The 23500-nt window shown below is 32.5% G+C and overlaps 1 protein-coding gene across 1 annotated transcript; it reads right to left on the bottom strand.

The window, feature by feature from the left end:
- Positions 1-562: 562 nt before the first annotated feature.
- LOC139432743 (uncharacterized) lies at positions 563-3027 on the bottom strand. The gene is made up of 5 exons (XM_071201511.1): positions 2844-3027; positions 2097-2281; positions 1827-2018; positions 1199-1270; positions 563-1123 (listed from the first exon to the last, which is right to left on the bottom strand). The coding sequence occupies exons 1-5, from the start codon at positions 3025-3027 to the stop codon at positions 563-565; spliced, it is 1194 nt and encodes a 397-aa protein (XP_071057612.1).
- Between the last annotated feature and the right edge of the window lie 20473 nt (positions 3028-23500).

The raw sequence follows: 23500 nt of genomic DNA on the forward strand, positions 1-23500 counted from the left end.
AACGGTAACCATTTAAATTCAGTGTCTTTTTTTAATAGTTCCCTTAATGGTTCTATTATGTCACTATAATTTTTTACAAATCTTCTCAAATAATTCAGCATACCCAAAATGCTCTGTAACACTTTCAGGTTTGTAGGAGACTCTATTCTATTTACAGTTTTTACTCTTTCAATGTCTGGGTATAAAGCCATCGCAAAAAATATGACCCAAATACTTGACTCTATCAACTTTATATTGCATTTTCTCTGAATTAAATTTTATATTCAACGTCTTTGCCCTTTCCATTACCAATTTTAATGTTTTATCATGTGTTTCTAAATCTGTTGTTGAAATTAAAATGTGGTCAAAATAAACAAAAACATTTTCAATGTTTCCAAAGTTTGCCTCAATTATTTTCTGGAAAAATTCTGGGGCACTAATTATTCCAAAAGGTAGCCTATCAAATTTATAACACCCAAAAACTCAATTTAATAATATCCATCTTTAAGATCCAAAGCAGTAAAATACTTTTTTCCAGACAACTTAGTACACATATCATCAATTGTTGGTATTGCATATAATTTCATTGAATCGCTTTATTGAGATCTTGTGGTTTTTCAACGATAACAAGATTATTGATCCACTCTCCTGGATCTTCTACCATGCTTATAATTTTTAATTTCTCTAATTCATTTAATTTATTTTGAACCTTATTTCTTAAACCTAAAGGAATTTTTCTTGAAAGCATTGCTACTGGATCACAATTTGGTTTTAATGTCATTTTATATTTTTCTTTAAATTTCCCTAATCCTTTAAAATTTTCTTTATATTCTTTGAAAGTTTTACTTTTATCATTTAATGCAAATTTTCCAACTTCATTAACAGTCTTAATTATACCTAATAACTGAGAACTTTCACAACCTAATAACGAATTCGATTTTACATCAACTTCAATAAATTTTAACATTTTTTCTTTTCCTTTTTCAAAACTACATTTCAATTGTACACAACCTATCGCTTTTGTTTTTGAACCACCAAAAACCTCTAACATTACATTTGTCTTTTTAATTTCATGGTTCGTAAAATATTTGTCAAACATGTTCAATGGCAAAATATTAACTTCAGCTGCACTATCTATTTTTATCTTAATTTGAATATTATTTATATATATATTTTCAAACCAACCTTTTACATTTATGACATTAATATTTCTTTTTACTTCTATACTACTTATCTTTAATACTTTATCCTCTTCATCGCTCTGATTTTCCTCTTCATTAACTTCTTTCACCTTTTTGACTTTACATGATTTAATAATCTTTTAACTTACATTTATTTACATAAAGTCGTACTAGTTTCGGGTTACCCCATCATCAGCGACAAAGTCAATGAAGTTATAATAGGTGTAGACTGGAAATCATGTGAAAGTAAAGCATTTCGCTATCTGATGAATAAACAAAATGAGGATGAAAAATGAATTAAGAATGGCGTCGTTAAAAAGTGTGGAATGTTAAAAAATTAGAAATTCGAATAAATCTTAAAGATCTGGATGGGATGAGATGAGACGAGACTTTATTCCTTTGTCTACGAGTTTATATAAATAAATGCAAGTTAGAAGTTAATATATGCTTTTTATTTGCTCATTAATCTTGCAACATGGATAACTCTTTCAATTTACATGATTTGGTACTAAAATGGGCACTTTCGAGGTCCATGTTTCTTCTGGCATGTTCTACATACAAATTCTTTTTCTTCTTCTTTATTTACTTCTCTTTTCTTTACTATTTTATTAACTTCCATCAAGTGTAATTTTTCTATATGTAATTTTGTTATTTCTGCTGTCCTACACTCATATCCATTTCGGCTTTTTCTAAAGTTAAATCTTCTTTACCCATTAACCTTTCTTGTAAATTTTTATTTGTTACTCCTAAAGCTATTCTGTCTCTGATTAACGAATCTCTTTGATCACCGAATTCACACGATACTGCCAACTTTTTTAATTCCGTTACGAAATTATCAAAACTCTCCATTTCCTCTTGCTTTTTATTAAAAAATTTAAATCTTTCTTACATAACGTTCTTCTTTGGATTCATATAATCCTCAAAAGCTTTCATTACCTTTTCATACTTTTTTCTATCTTCATCACTGAGATTAAATGTGTTGTAGATGTTTACGGCTTCCTCTCCAATAATATTTAAGAGAATCGCAACCTTCACTTCATCTTCTTTCTTATATTTTCCTGTTGCTAACATATCTATTTCCAAATTTTGTTTGAATTTCTTAAAATTTTTGCTTAAATTTCCTTCTCAAATTTTATGTTTAATTTGATTTAGATTTACCAAATTATTATATTTAATAATTGAAACTAGTTTGTATCTTATTCACTTATATATTTTAAAACTCTAGTCACACTCACATTACTACAAGTATCTCTTAATCTATATATCTAGATATATATCCATATCTAACTTAGGCAACTAAACCTACAACAGAATAGACGGTTTTTCGGTCCGTTGTATATTGTATGTACAAGAATTTTCTTGATATTCGCATCAATAGTCTTACTATTTCATTTCCACAAAAATCTCTTTTCTTTTATTTCCTTACAACGCTTGTTTAAAGAAATGTATCGTGCATTATTTTCAGCTAGGTAAAGGCTTGATATTTTTAATAGTTTAGATGCGATTTGGAATCATTATTAAATTGTGGAATAGGAATTATGTGATAAAACTGATAAATATCTGGTTCGCAAATTGGTATTTGTATAAGGAAATTGAATTTGTTTGCTTTCATATATGCTTTGATGGTCAATGTTTTTTCAATAGCATAAATGTTGTGTTCATTAACAGGTAATGGTAATTTACTGTTGAATTTTAATTCTTGAACTTCTTTCAATTCTTGTATAAGCACATAAGTGTCTAGTATCGTTGGATGGTACGTTTCTAATTTTGCAAATGTTTTTGCTGTAATAAGTTTTTCTAGTATTAGTTTTTCGCTAATAATTTGAAAGAGAATAAAATGTAATCTGCCTCGTTTCTCTAAAGACATTGTTACGATTGTGATGTTCTTCATAATTTCTATTTGCGCTATTCTTGTTCTGATGATTATTTGATATTTAAATAAATAAAAGAAATTAATCGATCGTAATTGATAATAATATTAAATAATTATTCGTGAGACGATCTTTTTTATAAAAAGAAACTATCGTTTATTTCGATCTTCATCAGAGTATAACTAAAATACAAAAACAACTAAAAATAACAATCTTACAATAAAAGTTAATTACTTACAAATTATGTTTCTAAAGGAAATAACATAAATGAAATCATAAAACGTTTATAACAATAATTGGAGATGTAAAAAGTTTATGAAAAATAAAACGTGAAAAGTGACAACTATATTAAAATAAACAAATCAGTACTCGTCAATCATATTACGTCACAAATAAAATTCATTTATTTTTATTTTTATCTATTTGAAAAACATATGAATAAATGTTACTCAAATTTTCTGTATCTAACTTGAAATTTACAATATTATTATATAGGAGGTTTGTTTGTAACTCCTCGGTTGTCAGCTGCTGAGACTGTTCCTCGACGAGTTCGTTCACATCTCTCTCATCCACCTCCAGACCCATCGATTTTCCCAGAGAAACAATCTGCTCTACCACTGACACTTCGGGTTCCAATCCTTCGAAGACCTTTTGAGCTACAGCCTCAGGCCACAGCTTCTTCCATGCAGAGGTTAAGGTCTTCGTTGTAACACGCAGCCAGGCCTGATCAATAATTCTTAGGCATATCACGATGTTAAAGTGGTCCTTCCAGAACTCTCGAAGGGTAAGGTTTGTGTTCTCCGTCACCTCAAAGCAGTGTCGAAAAATGTGCTAGGTATACAACTTCTTAAAATTAGAAATCATCTGCTGATCCATGCGCTGCAGGATAGGAGTGGTGTTGGGTGGTAGGTAGGGAACCTTTATAAACTTGAACTCTTCGAGTAAATCATCTTCGAGATTTGGTGGGTGAGCAGGGGCATTGTCGAGGACGAGAAGGGCTTGCATGAGTACGTTGTTTTCCTGTAAATATTTTTTAACAGAAGGGCCAAACACCAGCTTTATCCACTTCACAAACAATTTCCTGGTGACCCACGGCTTCGGATTTGCCCTCCACATAACTTGCAGTTTTTCTTTTAAAACCTTATGTGACTTAAAGGCTCTGGGATTTTCTGAACGGTATACTAGCAGAGGCTTAATTTTGCAGTCGCCACTTGCATTGGCGCAAAGTGCTAGAGTTAATCTATTCTTCATGGGTTTGTGACCTGGCATCGTCTTCTCCTCTGCTGTTATGCAAGTCCTATTCGGCATCCTTTTCCAGAAAAGCCCTGTCTCGTCACAGTGAAGACTTGCTGGGGGATGTATCCTTTGGCTTCTATCAGTTCGGAAAACGTTTTGATGTAAACTTCAGCTGCCTTTACATCCGAACTTGCTACCTCACCATACCTGACGACGGAGTGAATGCCGGTCCTTTTCCTAAAGTTGTCAAACCAGCCCCGACTGGCTTTAAACGAGTCTTCCGATTCTTCGTTTGTGGAAGTGTATGCTATCTGCTTCAGTAAATCACCGTAAATCGCTCGTGCCTTCTCACATATGATGCTTTGTGTTAAGGTTCCTCCTTGAAGCTGCTTTTCTGTCACCCACACCATCAGTAGTTTCTCCATCTTTTCCTGGAGAGAGGTCCGGAGCTTAGAAATGATTGTAACGCCCTTTGCTGGCGTTATACCCTTTATCAACTCCCTCTGTTTAAGCACAGTACATATCATTGATATGCTACGCCCGTACATCCTTGCCAAGTCAATTACTCGCACACCTTGCTCATGATTTTCTATGATTTCACGCTTTAATTCAATAGACATCATCTTTGTCTTCGGACTCATGGTTATAAAAATAAATGTTATAATGTTTTGTAAATGTACAAAAAGCAAAAAACGCGTACCCAACTTATCAAAAATGCTTCGAAAACGAGGGAAACAAGCACACAGACTGTGGTCTAGTCTGAGGTGGGAGAAACTGTGTGCGGCGCATGTTTGGGTCGTGTGCAGCGGTGTGGTGTGTGATTCCTCGTATCTCAAATCTTGCTCTCATCTCAAAGCAAAATATCTCTTGCTCGGCGACTCGTATCTCAAAACATCGAGGTGTTATGATAATTTGATTCCTTGTCCAATATTATTGTGTTTTCAAAATCAAAAATATGGTTATGATCAACAGCGTGTTTTGAGAGAGCACATGATGTTTTTTTAATTTAGTGTCACTTTTGTGTTTATTAACTCTACTTTTTAACCATTGTTTAGTTTGTCCAATGTATTTACCATTGCCATCTTTACAAGTAATGCAATATATAAGTTCCAACTCTAAGAATTTTTCTGTTTTATCTTTTAAAGTTGAGAAATATTTATTTAATTTTTTTGGGTATATATTAATGAATGTCAAATTATCTCGTTTTAAATGTATTCGAAGTAATTCTGTCCGGGGATATAGGGAAGATTTTTTATATTGTTTTAATTGTGTCAATGTATTACTTACGTATTTACTGATGTTTTGTTGTAAAATAGTAATTTATTAAGGAGTTTTCTTGGATAACCTTGGATAATAATATTATTTTCAAACATATTGCGTAAGATTTTTAGATTTTTATCTTTAAACTGTGGTTCGACTATAGTACATATTCTATGTTTTAAAGTAAGCACCGTAGCAATTTTATGTTTGAATGTGTGGTTCGAATGAAAATTTACATATCTACCAGAATATGTTGGTTTTCTATACCAATCCAAAATAATTTGGTTTTTTTCATCTCTAATCATCATGGTATCCAAAAACGGAATACTTTCGTTATTTTCTCTTTCGATCGTAAAACGAATGTTAGGATGAAATTTGTTAAACACATATAAAATATTATCAATATTATCTTCTTTACAAGCCAAAATCAAATCATTTACATATTTCCTTATGAATGTTAATTGTAAATCATTATTTTGAAAAATTTCATCCACACAATAATCCATCACTATTAAAGACAGAATCGGAGTAATAGGTGATCCCATTGGTACTGATTTTCATGATATGTTTTATTTTTAAAAGTAAACATGGAAGCGTCAAAGAGCAACTTCAAGCCTGTTAGGAAAATTTCTTTATTCCATTCACAAACTCCATGAATTCTCTCCCACTTATCTTCAACTATTTTTATCACAAGTGATAAAGGAATGTTAGTAAACAGATTAACTACATCAAGTGGTATAAGTGGTAACAATACATTGTCTATTGGAAGTTGAAAGCCTCGAAATTCTTCTACAAAATCAAACGTATTTTGTTACAAGGGTCCATCCGGAGTATTCGTTTTCGGCAAAGGTGGGACTTCTGGATGTCGATTATATTTACATGTCTTACAGATATTATTACAATTATCTATTATTCTGTCGATAGTTCTTTTCATCTTGTTCCACCAATAACGTCTTCTCAAATGTTCAAATGTTTCATCTTTTCCACGACGATTTTGTGGTCCTTCGTGATAATTGATAACAATTTCAATCTGCTTTTCTAGCTCATCAATCACTTTAACTCTTCGTAGTGCTCGTATGATATTTGGGCCATTATTGGTCATATTTTCTGTATAGACGTTGCACATTAATTTATAAAGATCTTCTGTAAATATGTAATACGTATCCTTATTTCCCATGTATTTCTTAAAGTTGTGTAGAATTTCCATATACGTATTCTTTTCTGTTAATTTTATGTCATAGTTTGTTCTTTCACACACCTTTCGAATTCCTCAGACTGTATAATTGTTGAGGTTTGGTTAAGTCAGCAAAGTCATTGATAAACTTCCTGTAATATCCCAACAACCCGAGGAATGCTTTTATCTCCGTCTTTGTTTTTGGTATTAGGTATCTTCTTATCGCTCTTATTTTTTCCGGGTTTGGTCTCACCCCGACTTTAGTTATCAAGTGCCCCAAGTATTTCAGCTCATGTTTCAAGAATTCGCACCTCTCTAATTTAATTTTGAAATTTGCTTCTTGTAGGCGTTTAAATACCATTTGTTAATTTCCGCATATGCTCTTCCAACGATGTTGAGAATACAATTATGTCGTCTAGATAAACCATGCTGGTGTCCTCCTGTAATAATCCTTTGAGAATGTTATCCATAAGTCTCTGGAATGTAGCAGGTGCATTTTTCAAGCCAAATGGCATTCTTTTAAATTCAAAATGTCCTTGCTCTGTTGAAAATGCTATTTTGGAAATATCCTTTTCATCTATTTCGACTTGGTGATATCCGCTTGCAAGGTCAATAGACGAAAAATATTGGCCTCTTCATAATTTATCTAAAATATCCGGTATGTTTGGTATCGGATCATGTTTTTATTCAGTTATCTATAATCTACTACCATTCGTTTTTTCAATCTTCCATCCTTCTCCGTTGTAACTATATGTACCGGTGCTGACCATGACGATATCGACTCCTGAATAATGTCTTGGTTTAATTGTTTTTTATTTCTTCTTTCATTTCTATCGGCTGTCTATACATTTTAATATAAACAGGTTTTTCGCCTCTCATGTTTAGGCTATGTTTAATTTTATAATTCTATATGCGTAAACGAAAGTTTTTCTCCTTCCACGTAAACTATTTCTTTAAATTTTAATAAGAATGCTTTGAGGGATTCTCTTTCTTCGATGTTAAGATTTTCGTCATTATTATTTTTTTCTATAATGGTGTTTATTTGTTCTTCCATTTTTGTTTCTCTTTCTTCTGTTGCTTTTTCTCCAATATTCTATTGCTCTTCTAACTTAAACACTGGTCTCACATTTGTTTTCATTAAATTTTTATTTGTTTGTATCAAGTATGAAAGATAACGTAATTAAATTCGGTCCCACTTGACACGTTTCAGGTGGTACATAAGCGAGTCCATTGATCATATTATTCGCTTGATACTCAATTACTTGTGAGGTTCTTGGTAATATTCTACTGTAGGTGTTTTGAAAATTTCTTTTTTAGTATCCAATTTTCCTTTTACTCATGTCGTATACGTTGGAAAAATAGAAACAAAAAATACATGATCATTTTCTTCTTTTAATATGTCTGACATTGGTGCTTTAATAGACTTGATAGTAATTTCGTAACTACTACATTCATATATTGCGAGTTATATGAAATTCTTGGTATACATAATAATAATATGCCCGTTGCAGAATCTTTTAAAAGCCATATAAAAATGACATTTTTGCCGATTTTTCCTTTAAACTATGTCAAATAATAGTCAAAGCCATAGGTAGGTAATAGTATCCAAAGATATTGAAAACTTTGTAAATTTTAATGTTTTATTGATGTTTTATGATTATTGTTCTTAATATTGCATTCTGTCCATTTTTGTCAGTTTTTTTGTTTATCTCTCATTTATAAATTAGTACTTTAATTAGTACTGATTTAACTTTAATTATATAATATCGTTTATTGTTACTTTCTGTATACAATTCAAACATACTAGCTACAATATAAAATGCACCACTTCATGATGCATTCACACTCAGGACCCACTTCCAATATCTCTCCTAGATCTCCTTTACCATTTTGTATTCCTTCCACCCCTATACTTCTACTCCATAGATTAACACACTCCTTACCAGTCCATAATAACATTATTTTCCGCCTGCACAAATCCTTCCCAAATATTCGTTCTCCCCGCTTAATATCTGTCCCAACAATATACTTGCGTTTCTAACTCTCTCACGCTATTATCCGCTCGAAAAGCAAATTCTCCAGGTACGTAAATTGTCTTACCTCATTGTGGGGGTGTTCTCACATATTAAACAAAATAATCAGTATTTAAAAAAAAATGATTTTTGTATTGGAAAATAAAAAAAAATGACTTATTTCTGTTGAAGTCTAATGATTAATTATTATTATTAAAATAAACAAATTTTTACATGTTTATTCCTAAATATTTTAATATTTTTCGGTCAAATTGAATCATAGTGGCTACTAAAAGATTCATTAAAATAACCTGAAAACGAAAAATGCGTATAAAGAGTTTTTCTAACATATGCGTATTGTTTTGATAGTTAAAACATATGCGATGACGGCTTCTAGTACTTAGAGTACTAGAAGTTAGTTATTCCAGTTAATTAAGAAAGTTCTTATCTTATTTGCGGTAGACCGAAAGTGGTGGCTCCCTAGACAATATTGTCGATTAAAAAAATTAACGTTTTGAATTTATTGAAGATGAAACCTTTTTTTCCAGAAATCTTTAACAATTATCTGTACAAGTTGATGACTAGACAGGCGAGACTTCGCAAGTTAAAATACTAGAGCCAACACTTTTCCTAGTGGGTCTCAACGAATGGAACTCTTGCTTCCTATTTTCCACGAAAGTGAGATGCTGCAGGTAAATTCCACTTAATTCCTTTGCTGCTCTAATAAGATTGCTCTTCAGTTATAGACATCGACAAAGGTGTTTAGCGAACCGTTTGTGAGTGGATATGGAGCCAGACGCTAGATAATGACTTGAAGGTGAATGACTGCAGTAACAAATTATATAAATAAATTCATGTAATTTTTATATGTCGTAGAACCTTCACTTATGTGTCGTGCAGAAATAATACATGGATAGTATTTAAGTATTCAACACACCAAAATAATCAAGGAGTCAATGTAAGCATTAAGTGAGTTCTCATATGAAAACTCTTCCAATTGTAAAATCGATGATTAGTGTAGTTAATGAAGACTAGTTTGTTACCAGTTGGTCGACCATTGGATCCAGTTTGAGACTTTGGAGCCTTGAATACGGGGAGTACAACTCACTTTGTGAACGGAATCAAAAATATGTAAATGTGTACAAACCTGTGGAAATGTGTATTTGTATCAATTTATATTAGATATAAACATGGGAAGACTTGTGGACCGTTCTACCAAAACACTTTCTCCTCGACTTGAATATTTTCCGAACTCCGTTGGCCGATTTGGACGTACTATATTTTATTAAATTATATTTTACCGCCGCAATAGGAACGATTCGAATATTGTGAGACGGAAGACTCAGCTTGACCAGCTTTTCGGCTAAAATACGAGTTCCGGTAAATGTTTCTGTTTAGATTATTATTATTTTAGATAATCGCAATTTCGTTAAAATTATCAAAAAGTACATAACCCTAGTGGCACAAGAAATTACATTTGGATAGATTATCCTACATATTTTTCGACACCTTCAAAACAGAAATAAGAAGCATTCTTTGCTAATAAGAAAAATATCTTCAGACGACCGCAAATGTGAATGTCATTTTATTTAAACATATTGTCACGATTTTAACGGTCGATTTATCGTACAATTTTTTCGGTTTGTCGCTTAGGATAATGCGCTTCCTGGTTCCAACGTCATACAATACTTTAAAAATGGTAAAGCTCCGATTCGATGTCCATTGTCGCAGATTATAACGTCTGACCCTGGATCCGACCAAGCAGTGGCGAACATAGAGCTTGAAATCATCGTCACCGGCACATATTACCACAGTTCTATACATTTCATAGCTCATTAATAATTTCGTGTTTGATTTCCATTTATTCAAAATTTCCCTCCTCTTCTCAAATGTTCGAAACAATTTCGCTGCTTTTAAAATGTGAATTCTTGCAGCGCCACCTATACCGTTGCCGGTTAGGGTGGAATACCGCTTAAGGTATTACGTCTTCCAAGCTAGCAGTGTACGAGCGAGAACAACACACAAAATAGTGTGCCGATGAGATCTTCTGAAATAAATATCGGAGAATGCTATTATTTAAAGTTTCTTTCCATTTGGTCCAACAGAATGGGCTTAGATGCAACCTAACCCATTTCTAATATATGCTATTTCTAATATATGCCATTTCTAATGTGTACCATTTATAATGTATGCCATTTCTAATGTGTACCATTTATAATGTATGCCATTTTTAATCTATACCATTTCTAATATATGCCATTTCTAATGTATCCTGAGCAGTTGAGCGACAACATTCGGAAGAATGTTAATATATCCACGACGTTGTCGATTTCTAATGTATGCCATTTGTAATGTATACCATTTCTAATGTATGCCATTTCTAATGTATGCCATTTCTAATGTATGCCATTTCTACTATATACCATTTCTAATGTATGCCATTTCTAATATATGCCATTTCTAATGTATCCTGAGCAGTTGAGCGACAATATTCGGAAGAATGTTGATATATCCACGACGTTGTCGATTTCTAATGTATGCCATTTGTAATATATACCATTTGTAATGTATGCCATTTCTAATGTATGTCATTTGTAATGTATACCATTTCTAATGTGTACCATTTATAATATATGCCATTTCTAATATATGACATTTCTAATGTATCCTGAGCAGTTAAGCGACAATATTCGGAAGAATGTTAATATCATATCCTCGCCGTTGTCGATTTCTAATGTGTGCCATTTGTAATGTATACCATTTCTAATGTATGCCATTTCTAATGTATCCTGAGCAGTTGAGCGGCAATATTCGGAGGAATGCTAATATCATATCCACTCCGTTGTCGATTTCTAATGTATGCCATTTTTAATGTATACCATTTATAATGTATCCTGAGCAGTTGAGCGACAATATTCGAAAGATTGCTAATATCATATCCACGACGTTGTCGATTTCTAATATATGCCATTTCTAATGTATGCCATTTCTAATGTATCCTGAGCAGTTGAGCGACAATATTCGAAAGATTGCTAATATCATATCCACGACGTTATCGATTTCTAATGTATGCCATTTGTAATGTATACCATTTCTAATGTATGCCATTTCTACTATATACCATTTCTAATGTATGCCATTTCTAATATATGCCATTTCTAATGTATCCTGAGCAGTTGAGCGACAATATTCGAAAGAATGTTAATATCATATCCACGCCGTTGACGATTTCTAATGTATGCCATTTCTATTAAAGGTTATTTAAAATAACTCCACTTTTCGTATTATTACTTTATTTAATATTTAACTGAACACACATACAAAACTTATATCTAGAACTTATTATTTCTCTAACTGTCACGTCTCCCTCTCTTTTTTAGTACCAACCTTTACTTTCTCTAACACTCCCCCTCAATTCATATTTTTTTTTTTAATTTAACATAAAATTGAATTGTCAATTAAAAGTCTTTTTACAAAGTTCTGAAATTTTTCTTTACATAAAGGTTTTGTAAAACCATCAGCAACATTTTCTTCAGTATTAACATATTTAACTATTATTTCTTTCTTCAACACTAAATCTTTAATAAAATTAAACTTTATATCAATGTGTTTTGTTCTCTTTGAATTTTCAGAATTTTTGATTAAACTTAAAGCTCTTTGATTATCAATCATTAAATTATTGTCTCTCGTTCTTACTTTAAAGTCTTTTAATAGTCCCTTCACAAAAATAATTTCCTGTGCTGCATTTGATGCTGCCACAAACTCTGCCTCTGCTGTTGATAATGCCACACAACTTTGTTTACGACTGTTCCAAGTAACGATATTAGTTCCATAAAACACTACTACTCCACTGGTACTCTTTCTATCCGATTTATCACCAGCCCAATCTGAATCAGAAAATCCATCAACCACATCACCACTCTCATTCTTGTACAATATACAATAACTTTTAGTTTCCTTCAAATATCTCAAAACTCTTTTTGCAGCTTCCCAGTCACTCTTTTTAGGTGTGTTTACATTTCTACTTAAAAATGATGTTGCAAAAGCTATATCAGGTCTTGTACATGTAGCTATGTACATAAGACTTCCCACTACTTCTCTATATGGAATATCTTTTAACTGCTCCCCCTCACTAAAATAACCAGTTATCATGGGAGTTAACTTTCCTTTACTTTCCTTCATACCATATCTGTCCAGAATTTTATCTATGTATCTTGATTGTTTGATAAACATTTTGTCCTTTTCGTGTATAATTTCCATTCCTAAAAATTCATTTATCTTTCCCAAATCTATTGCCTTAAATTCACTTTTCAAATTTTCTAGAACTTTCTCGTATCTTCCAGTCAATAATATATCGTCTACGTAGAATAACATCCATGCATCGTCACTTATATATAAGCAATAATCCACTTCTGATCTTTTGAAACCATTTTCTACTGCAAATCTATTAAATCTTTCGTTCCAACATCTTGGGGATTCTTTTAAACCATACAGTGATTTATTCAACTTTAAAACCCTTCCTGGAATCTCTTCAATACCTTCAGGTATTTTTATATACACATCTGACTGTAATTTTCCATTCAAGAAAGCAGATGGAATATCTATTTGTTGTATTGTCCAACCATTATTTAAAGCGTTTATTAAAAATAGTCTTATTGATGACATTCTAGATACAGGTGCATACAATGTTATATCCGAATTTCCCTTGTATTGAAAACCTTTAGCCACTAATCTGGCTTTCTTTGAACCATCTCTTTTCTCTGTAAATACCCATCTTGTATCTATTAGTTTTGCTTGTTCCGGCAATTTCGTTACTTTCCATGTTTGTTGTTCTTTCAACGAAATAATTTCCTTTTCTATTGCTTGCCTCCATCCTTTCTGTATAGCCTCGCTGAAATTTTTGGATTCTTCTATTGATGTTAAATAGGCACTGTACGCTTCATATTCATCTAAATATTTTGGCTTATTAACTTGCCTACCAGATCTCGATTCATTTTTTAATATTTCATTTTCAACGTTCTCTTCATTGTTTTCTTCTGTATCATCTATTGTTTTCTCTTTTATTTTCTTAATAAATGGTTCTTTATTTTCTTCACCTTCTTCTTCGAATTTATTTTCTATATATTGAATATTCCTTTCATCAAAAATAACATCTCTGGTCACTAGTATTTTATTCTCAATTGCATTCCATACTCGGTATCCTCCATTATGATAACCTACAAATCTTGCTGGTCTTGCTCTAACATCCAATTTATTTCCTTTTGGTAAGACTGTCATCCAACAATTACTTCCAAAAATTCTCAACTTATCCAATTCATTTTGTCCAAACCATAATTTTGCTGGAGGTATTCCACCATTTGAAACAGTTGGTGACCGATTCAGTTCATAAGCTGAGGTTCGAACTGCTTCACCCCACAAATGCTTCGGCAAACCAGAATCTATAAACTTTGTTCTCACTTTATTTAACAAGGTACGATTCATTCGTTCAGATATACCGTTTTGTTGAGGAGTATAAGGTATGGTATACTGTAATTCTATTCCTCTGTTCTGACAAAAATTTTGTAATTTTCTCGATCTGAATTCACCACCATTATCACATCGTACTCGTTTAGTTTTTACTCCATGTTGCGTTTGTATATATCTAATTGTATTAATTAACTCTTCACCTGCTTCATCTTTAGATTTTAACTTAATTTTAATTAATAATTATTAATAATGATTTTAATTAATAACTTAATTATTGTAAAATGTGAAAAATCATCAACGATAACTTGGAAATATCGTTCTCCATCATTTGTTGTTGGTGTAATTGGTCCACATACGTCAGAGTGAATGAATTCTCCAACTTTTTTAGAATTCTTTATTTGTTTATCAAATCTTGATCGTGTTCCTTTTCCTTCAATACAAATACTACATTTTTCTTCACTAAATGGTAATCCCAAAAGTTTCAACCCTTTTATATTTAAGTGACCCAATCTTTTATGCCATAAATTTCTATCTTCGTGTACAGAACTTGTGTAAACCATATCATCACTCATTCTTATTTGTAAGTTGAGTATATAAGCTCCATTCAATTGATTAGCAAATATTTCAAAATTATCTTTCTCGATTTTAACCTTATTTTCCATGAATGATACCAAAAATCCTTTCTTTGTTAAACTTCTTACTGATAATAAGTTTTGATATAAACCATCCACTACCATAACCTCGATTTTAATACTTTTTCCTTTATAATCTGCTCTAATAATACCTTTGTGTGTTCCTTTTAAAATTTTACCATCAGCAATTGTTACTGATACTTCATTCTTTAATTTGTTCATGTTTTCAATATTGGACATTAATTTATTACTTACTAGATGATTTGTAGCTTCTGAATCAACAATAAACGAAGTATTTCCATAATTTTCAAGACAATTAAAAGCAACAAATGAAATTTCTTTCTCCGTTTGTGCACTATTACCATGGTATCCTCGACCTCGACCTCTTTGATAATTTCCTGGTCTTCCTCTTCCTCTATAATTTTGATTAGATTCTTTATCAGTTGTTTCTCCTTTTTCAAGTCTAACTCTACAATTTATCGCTTTATGTCCAGGTCTTTTGCATCTAAAACATTTCATAGTCCTTGAATTAAAAGCTACTTCCCCATTAATATGATCCTCTTTATTTCCGTCTTTTAACTCTTCATCCAATAATCTTGACTTCACAAAGTCCATAGTCACTTGCGTTGTTATAGTTTCAATAGCCGTAATCACATGGTTGTATTTCTCATTAATCGTAAGTAAAAGATGACATACCTTGTCATTTTCGTCCATTTTTGTGCCCAAGTTCTCTATTTCCCTTATAATCGTATCAAATTTGTGAAAATGTTCCTCCATATTTAAGTTTCCTTGTTTTAATGATAAAAGTTTTCTCATTAAATGTAATTTTGATACAACACTTTTTCTCTCAAAAATATCTTGTAAAACTTTCATCATATCCTTTGCTGTTAAACAATCTTTAATTAAATCTATATGTTTGTCAGTTATACATTGGACTATTATTGATTTAGCTTTCACATCTTTTGTTTTTAGATCTGCCTTTTTTGTTTCATCAGTTTCCTCATTAATGTCCTTATATAAAACTTCATCTACCATCTTCTCCTCCAAAATACACTTTACTCTGAATCTCCAATTTCCAAAGGATTCGGATGACAACATAGGTAAATTTACTTGAGTCATGATGTCGAGCGTTTTTTTTTAAGGTTATGTTTTTAGTCTTTTCTTTTACAACCACGTAACTTCTCGTATTTAATCTATTTATTCTTTTGCGGCATCTGGGCCCATAACCTATTAAAGGTTTAAATAACTCCACTTTTAGTATTATTACTTTATTTAATATTTAACTGAACACACATACAAAACATATCTAGAACTTATTATTTCTCTAACTGTCACGTCTCCCTCTCTTTTTTAGTACCAACCTTTACTTTCTCTAACAATTTCTAATGTATGCCATTTGTAATGTATACCATTTCTAATGTATGCCATTTCTAATGTATGTTGAGCAGTTGAGCGACAATATTCGGAAGAATGCTAATATCATATCCACGACGTTGTCGACTTCTAATATATGCCATTTGTAATGTATACCATTTCTAATGTATGCCATTTCTAATGTATACCGCTTCTAATGTATGCCATTTCTAATGTATCCTGAGCAGTTGAGCGACAATATTCCGAAGAATGTTAATATATCCACGACGTTGTCGATTTCTAATGTATACCATTTGTAATGTATGCCATTTCTAACGTGTACCATTTATAATGTATGCCATTTCTAATGTATGCTATTTCTAACGTGTACCATATATAATGTATGCCATTTCTAATGTATCCTTAGCAGTTGAGCGACAATATTCGGAAGAATGTTAATATCATATCCACGTCGTTGTCGATTTCTAATGTATGCCATTTCTAATGTATCCTGAGCAGTTGAGCGGCAATATTCGAAAGAATGCTAATATGATATCCACGACGTTGTCGATTTCTAATGTATGCCATTTCTAATGTATCCTGAGCAGTTGAGCGACAATATTCGGAAGAATGCTAATATCATATCCACGACGTTGTCGATTTCTAATATATTCCATTTGTAATGTATACCATTTCTAATGTATGCCATTTCTAATGTATACCATTTCTAATGTATGCCATTTCTAATGTATCCTGAGCAGTTGAGCGACAATATTCGGAAGAATGCTAATATTATATCCACGACGTTGTTGATTTCTAATGTATGCCATTTCTACTGTATACCATTTCTAATATATGCTATTTCTAATGTATACCATTTATAATGTATGCCATTTCTAGTGTGTGCCATTTCTGATGTGTGCCATTTCTAATGTATGCTATTTCTACTGTATACCATTTCTAATGTATGCCATTTCTAATGTATACCATTTATAATGTATGCCATTTCTAATGTATACCATTTATAATGTATGCCATTTCTAATGTGTGCCATTTCTAATATATGCTATTTCTACTGTATACTATTTCTAATGTATCCTGAGCAGCTGAGCGACAATATTCGGAAGAATGCTAATATCATATCCACGACGTTGTTGATTTCTAATGTATGCCATTTCTACTGTATACCATTTCTAATGTATGCCATTTCTAATGTATACCATTTATATTGTATGCCATTTCTAATGTGTGCCATTTCTAACGTATGGTATTTCTAATGTATACTATTTCTGATGTATCCTGAGCAGCTGAGCGACAATATTCGGAAGAATACTAATATCATATCCACGACGTTGTCGATTTCTAATGTACGCTGTTTCTACTGTATACCATTTCTAATGTATGCCTTTTCTAATGTATGCCATTTTTAATGTATGTCATTTCTAATGTATGCCATTTCTAATCTATCCTGAGCAGTTGAGCGACAACATTCGGAAGAATGCTAATATCATATCCACGGCGTTGTCGATTTCTAATGTATGCCATTTCTACTGTATACCATTTCTAATGTATGCTATTTCTAATGTATGCTATTTCTATAGTATGCCATTTATCCTGGCCGTTGAGCGACAATATTCGGAAGAATGCTAATATCATATCCACGACGTTGTTGATTTCTAATGTTTGCCATTTCCAATGCATGCTATTTCTACTGTATACCATTTCTACTGTATACCATTTCTAATGTATGCCATTTCTAATGTATACCATTTATAATGTATGCCATTTCTAATGTGTGCCATTTCTAATGTATGCTATTTCTAATGTATACTATTTCTAATGTATGCTATTTCTAATGTATACTATTTCTAATGTATCCTGAGCAGTTGAGCGACAATATTCGGAAGAATGCTAATATCATATCCACGACGTTGTCGATTTCTAATGTACGCTGTTTTTACTGTATATCATTTCTAATGTATGCCATTTCTAATGTATACCATTTATAATGTATACCATTTCTTATGTATGCCATTTGTAATGTATACCATTTCTAATGTATCCTGAGCAGTTGAGCGACAATATTTGGAAGAATGCTAATATTATATCCACGACGTTGTTGATTTCTAATGTATGCCATTTCTACTGTATACCATTTCTAATGTGTGCCATTTCTAATGTATGCTATTTCTACTGTATACCATTTCTAATGTATGCCATATCTAATGTATACCATTTATAATGTATGCCATTTCTAATGTGTGACATTTCTAATGTATGCTATTTCTACTGTATACTATTTCTAACGTATCCTGAGCAGCTGAGCGACAATATTCGGAAGAATGCTAATATCATATCCACGACCTTGTTGATTTCTAATGTATGCCATTTCTACTGTATACCATTTCTAATGTATGCCATTTCTAATGTATACCATTTATATTGTATGCCATTTCTAATGTGTGCCATTTCTAATGTATGCTATTTCTAATGTATACTATTTCTAATGTATCCTGAGCAGCTGAGCGACAATATTCGGAAGAATGCTAATATCATATCCACGACGTTGCCGATTTCTAATGTACGCTGTTTCTACTGTATACCATTTCTAATTGTATGCCATTTCTAATGTATGCCATATTTAATGTATGTCATTTCTAATATATGCCATTTCTAATGTATCCTGGGCAGTTGAGCGACAAAATTCGGAAGAATGCTAATATCATATCCACGGCGTTGTCGATTTCTAATGTATGCCATTTCTACTGTGTACCATTTCTAATATATGCCATTTCTAATGTATTCTATTTCTATAGTATGCCATTTATCCTGGCCGTTGAGCGACAATATTCGGAAGAATGCTAATATCATATCCAGGACGTTGTTGATTTCTAACGTTTGCCATTTCTAATGTTTGCTGTTTCTACTGTATACCATTTCTAATGTATGCCATTTGTAATGTATACCATTTCTAATGTATGCCATTTCTAATGTATCCTGAGCAGTTGAGCGGCAATAATCGGAGGAACGCTAATATCATATCCACGCCGTTGTCGATTTCTAATGTGTGCCGTTTGTAATGTATACCATTTCTTATGTATGCCATTTCTAATGCATGCCATTTCTAATGTATCCGGAGCAGTTGAGCGACAATATTCGGAAGAATGCTAATATCATATCCACGACGTTGTCGATTTCTAATGTATACCATTTCTAATGTATACCATTTCTAATGTATGCCATTTCTAATGTATCCTGAGCAGTTGAGCGGCAATATTCGAAAGAATGCTAATATCATATCCACGACGTTGTCGATTTCTAATGTACGCTGTTTCTACTGTATACCATTTCTAATGTATGCCATTTCTAATGTATACCATTTATAATGTATACCATTTCTAATGTATGTCATTTGTAATGTATGCTATTTCTAATGTATACTATTTCTAATGTATCCTGAGCAGCTGAGCGACAATATTCGGAAGAATGCTAATATCATTTCCACGACGTTGCCGATTTCTAATGTACGCTGTTTCTACTGTATACCATTTCTAATGTATGCCATTTCTAATGTATTCTATTTCTATAGTATGCCATTTATCCTGGCCGTTGAGCGACAATATTCGGAAGAATGCTAATATCATATCCACGACGTTGTCGATTTCTCATGTATGCCATTTGTAATGTATACCATTTCTAATGTATGCCATTTCTAATGTATACCATTTATAATGTATACCATTTATAATGTATGCCGTTTCTAATGTGTGCCATTTCTAATGTATGCTATTTCTAATGTATCCTGAGCAGTTGAGCGACAATATTCGGAAGAATGCTAATATCATATCCACGACGTTGTCGATTTCTAATGTATGCCATTTGTAATGTATACCATTTCTAATGTATGCCATTTCTAATGTATCCTGAGCAGTTGAGCGGCAATAATCGGAGGAACGCTAATTTCATATCCACGCCGTTGTCGATTTCTAATGTATGCCGTTTGTAATGTATACCATTTCTAATGTATGCCATTTCTAATGCATGCCATTTCTAATGCATGCCATTTCTAATGCATGCCATTTCTAATGTATCCGGAGCAGTTGAGCGACAATATTCGGAAGAATGCTAATATCATATCCACGACGTTGTCGATTTATAATGTATGCCATTTCTAATGTATCCTGAGCAGTTGAGCGGCAATATTCGAAAGAATGCTAATATCATATCCACGACGTTGTTGATTTCTAAGGTATGCCATTTCTAATGTATACCATTTATATTGTATGCCATTTCTAATGTGTGCCATTTCTAATGTATGCTATTTCTACTGTATACTATTTCTAATGTACCCTGAGCAGCTGAGCGACAATATTCGGAAGAATGCTAATATCATATCCACGACGTTGTCGATTTCTAATGTACGCTGTTTCTACTGTATACCATTTCTAATGTATGTCATTTCTAATGTATCCTGAGCAGTTGAGCGACAAAATTCGGAAGAATGCTAATATCATATCCACGACGTTGTCGATTTTTAATGTACGCTGTTTCTACTATATACCATTTCTAATGTATACCATTTATAATGTATGCCATTTCTAATGTATGCCATTTGTAATGTATACCATTTCTAATGTATGCCATTTCTAATGTATGCCATTTCTAATGTATCCTGAGCAGTTGAGCGGCAATAATCGGAGGAATGCTAATATCATATCCACGCCGTTGTCAATTTCTAATGTATGCCATTTCTAATGTATGCTATTTCTAATGTATGCCATTTCTAATGTATCCTGAGCAGTTGAGCGACAATATTCGGAAGAATGCTAATATCATATCGACGGCGTTGTCGATTTCTAATGTATGCTATTTCTATAGTATGCCATTTATCCTGAGCAGCTTAGCGACAATATTCGAAGAATGCTAATATCATATACACGACGTTGTTGATTTCTAATGTATGCCATTTCTACTGTATACCATTTCTAATGTATGCCATTTCTAATGTATACCATTTATAATGTATGTCATTTCTAATGTGTGTCATTTCTAATGTATGCTATTTCTACTGTATACTATTTCTAATGTATCCTGAGCAGCTGAGCGACAATATTCGGAAGAATGCTAATATCATATCCACGACGTTGTTGATTTCTAATGTATGCCATTTCTAATGTATACCATTTATATTGTATGCCATTTCTAATGTGTGCCATTTCTAATGTATGCTATTTCTACTGTATACTATTTCTAATGTACCCTGAGCAGCTGAGCGACAATATTCGGAAGAATGCTAATATCATATCCACGGCGTTGTCGATTTCTAATGTATGCCATTTCTACTGTATAGCATTTCTAATGTATGCCATTTCTAATGTATGCTATTTCTATAGTTTGCCATTTATCCTGGCCGTTGAGCGACAATATTCGGAAGAATGCTAATATCATATCCACGACGTTGTTGATTTCTAATGTATGCCATTTCTACTGTATATCATTTCTAATGTATGCCATTTCTAATGTTTGCCATTTCTAATGTATGCTATTTCTACTGTATACCATTTAAAACGTATGCCATTTCTAATGTATACCATTTATAATGTATGCCATTTCTAATGTGTGCCATTTCTAATGTATCCTGAGCAGTTCAGCGACAATATTCGGAAGAATGCTAATATCATATCCACGACGTTGTTGATTTCTAATGTATGCCATTTCTAATGTTTGCCATTTCTAATGTATGCTATTTCTACTGTATACCATTTCTAACGTATGCCATTTCTAATGTATACCATTTATAATGTATGCCATTTCTAATGTGTGCCATTTCTAATGTATCCTGAGCAGTTGAGCGACAATATTCGGAAGAATGCTAATATCATATCGACGGCGTTGTCGATTTCTAATGTATGCTATTTCTATAGTATGCCATTTATCCTGAGCAGTTTAGCGACAATATTCGAAGAATGTTAATATCATATCCACGACGTTGTTGATTTCTAATATATGCCATTTCTACTGTATACCATTTCTAATGTATGCCATTTCTACTGTATACCATTTCTAATGTATGCCATTTCTAATGTGTGCCATTTCTAATGTATGCTATTTCTAATGTATCCTGAACAGTTGAGCGACAATATTCGGAAGAATGCTAATATCATATCCACGACGTTGTCGATTTCTCATGTATGCCGTTTGTAATGTATACTATTTCTAATGTATGCCATTTCTAATGCATGCCATATCTAATGTATCCGGAGCAGTTGAGCGACAATATTCGGAAGAATGCTAATATCATATCCACGACGTTGTCGATTTCTAATGTATGCCATTTCTAATGTATCCTGAGCAGTTGAGCGGCAATATTCGAAAGAATGCTAATATCATATCCACGACGTTGTCGATTTCTAATGTACGCTATTTCTACTGTATACCATTTCTAATGTATGCCATTTCTAATGTATGCCATTTCTAATGTATGCTATTTCTAATGTATGCCATTTCTAATGTATCCTGAGCAGTTGAGCGGCAATAATCGGAGGAACGCTAATTTCATATCCACGCCGTTGTCGATTTCTAATGTATGCCGTTTGTAATGTATACCATTTCTAATGTATGCCATTTCTAATGTATCCTGAGCAGTTGAGCGGCAATATTCGAAAGAATGCTAATATCATATCCACGATGTTGTCGATTTCTAATGTACGCTGTTTCTACTGTATACCATTTCTAATGTATACCATTTATAATGTATGCCATTTCTAATGTATGCCATTTGTAATGTATACCATTTCTAATGTATGCCGTTTGTAATGTATACCATTTCTAACGTATGCCATTTCTAATGTATCCTGAGCAGTTGAGCGGCAATAATCGGAGGAACGCTAATTTCATATCCACGCCGTTGTCGATTTCTAATGTATGCCGTTTGTAATGTATACCATTTCTAATGTATGCCATTTGTAATGTATACCATTTCTAATGTATGCCATTTCTAATGTATCCTGAGCAGTTGAGCGGCAATAATCGGAGGAACGCTAATTTCATATCCACGCCGTTGTCGATTTCTAATGTATGCCGTTTGTAATGTATACCATTTCTAATGTATGCCATTTCTAATGCATGCCATTTCTAATGTATCCGGAGCAGTTGAGCGACAATATTCGGAAGAATGCTAATATCATATCCACGACGATGTCGATTTTTAATGTACGCTGTTTCTACTGTATACCATTTCTAATGTATACCATTTATAATGTATGCCATTTCTAATGTATGCCATTTGTAATGTATACCATTTCTAATGTATGCCATTTCTAATGTATCCTGAGCA

Source organism: Onthophagus taurus, chromosome 2 (assembly GCF_036711975.1).
Source record: "Onthophagus taurus isolate NC chromosome 2, IU_Otau_3.0, whole genome shotgun sequence".
Taxonomy (NCBI): Eukaryota; Metazoa; Arthropoda; class Insecta; order Coleoptera; family Scarabaeidae; genus Onthophagus; species Onthophagus taurus.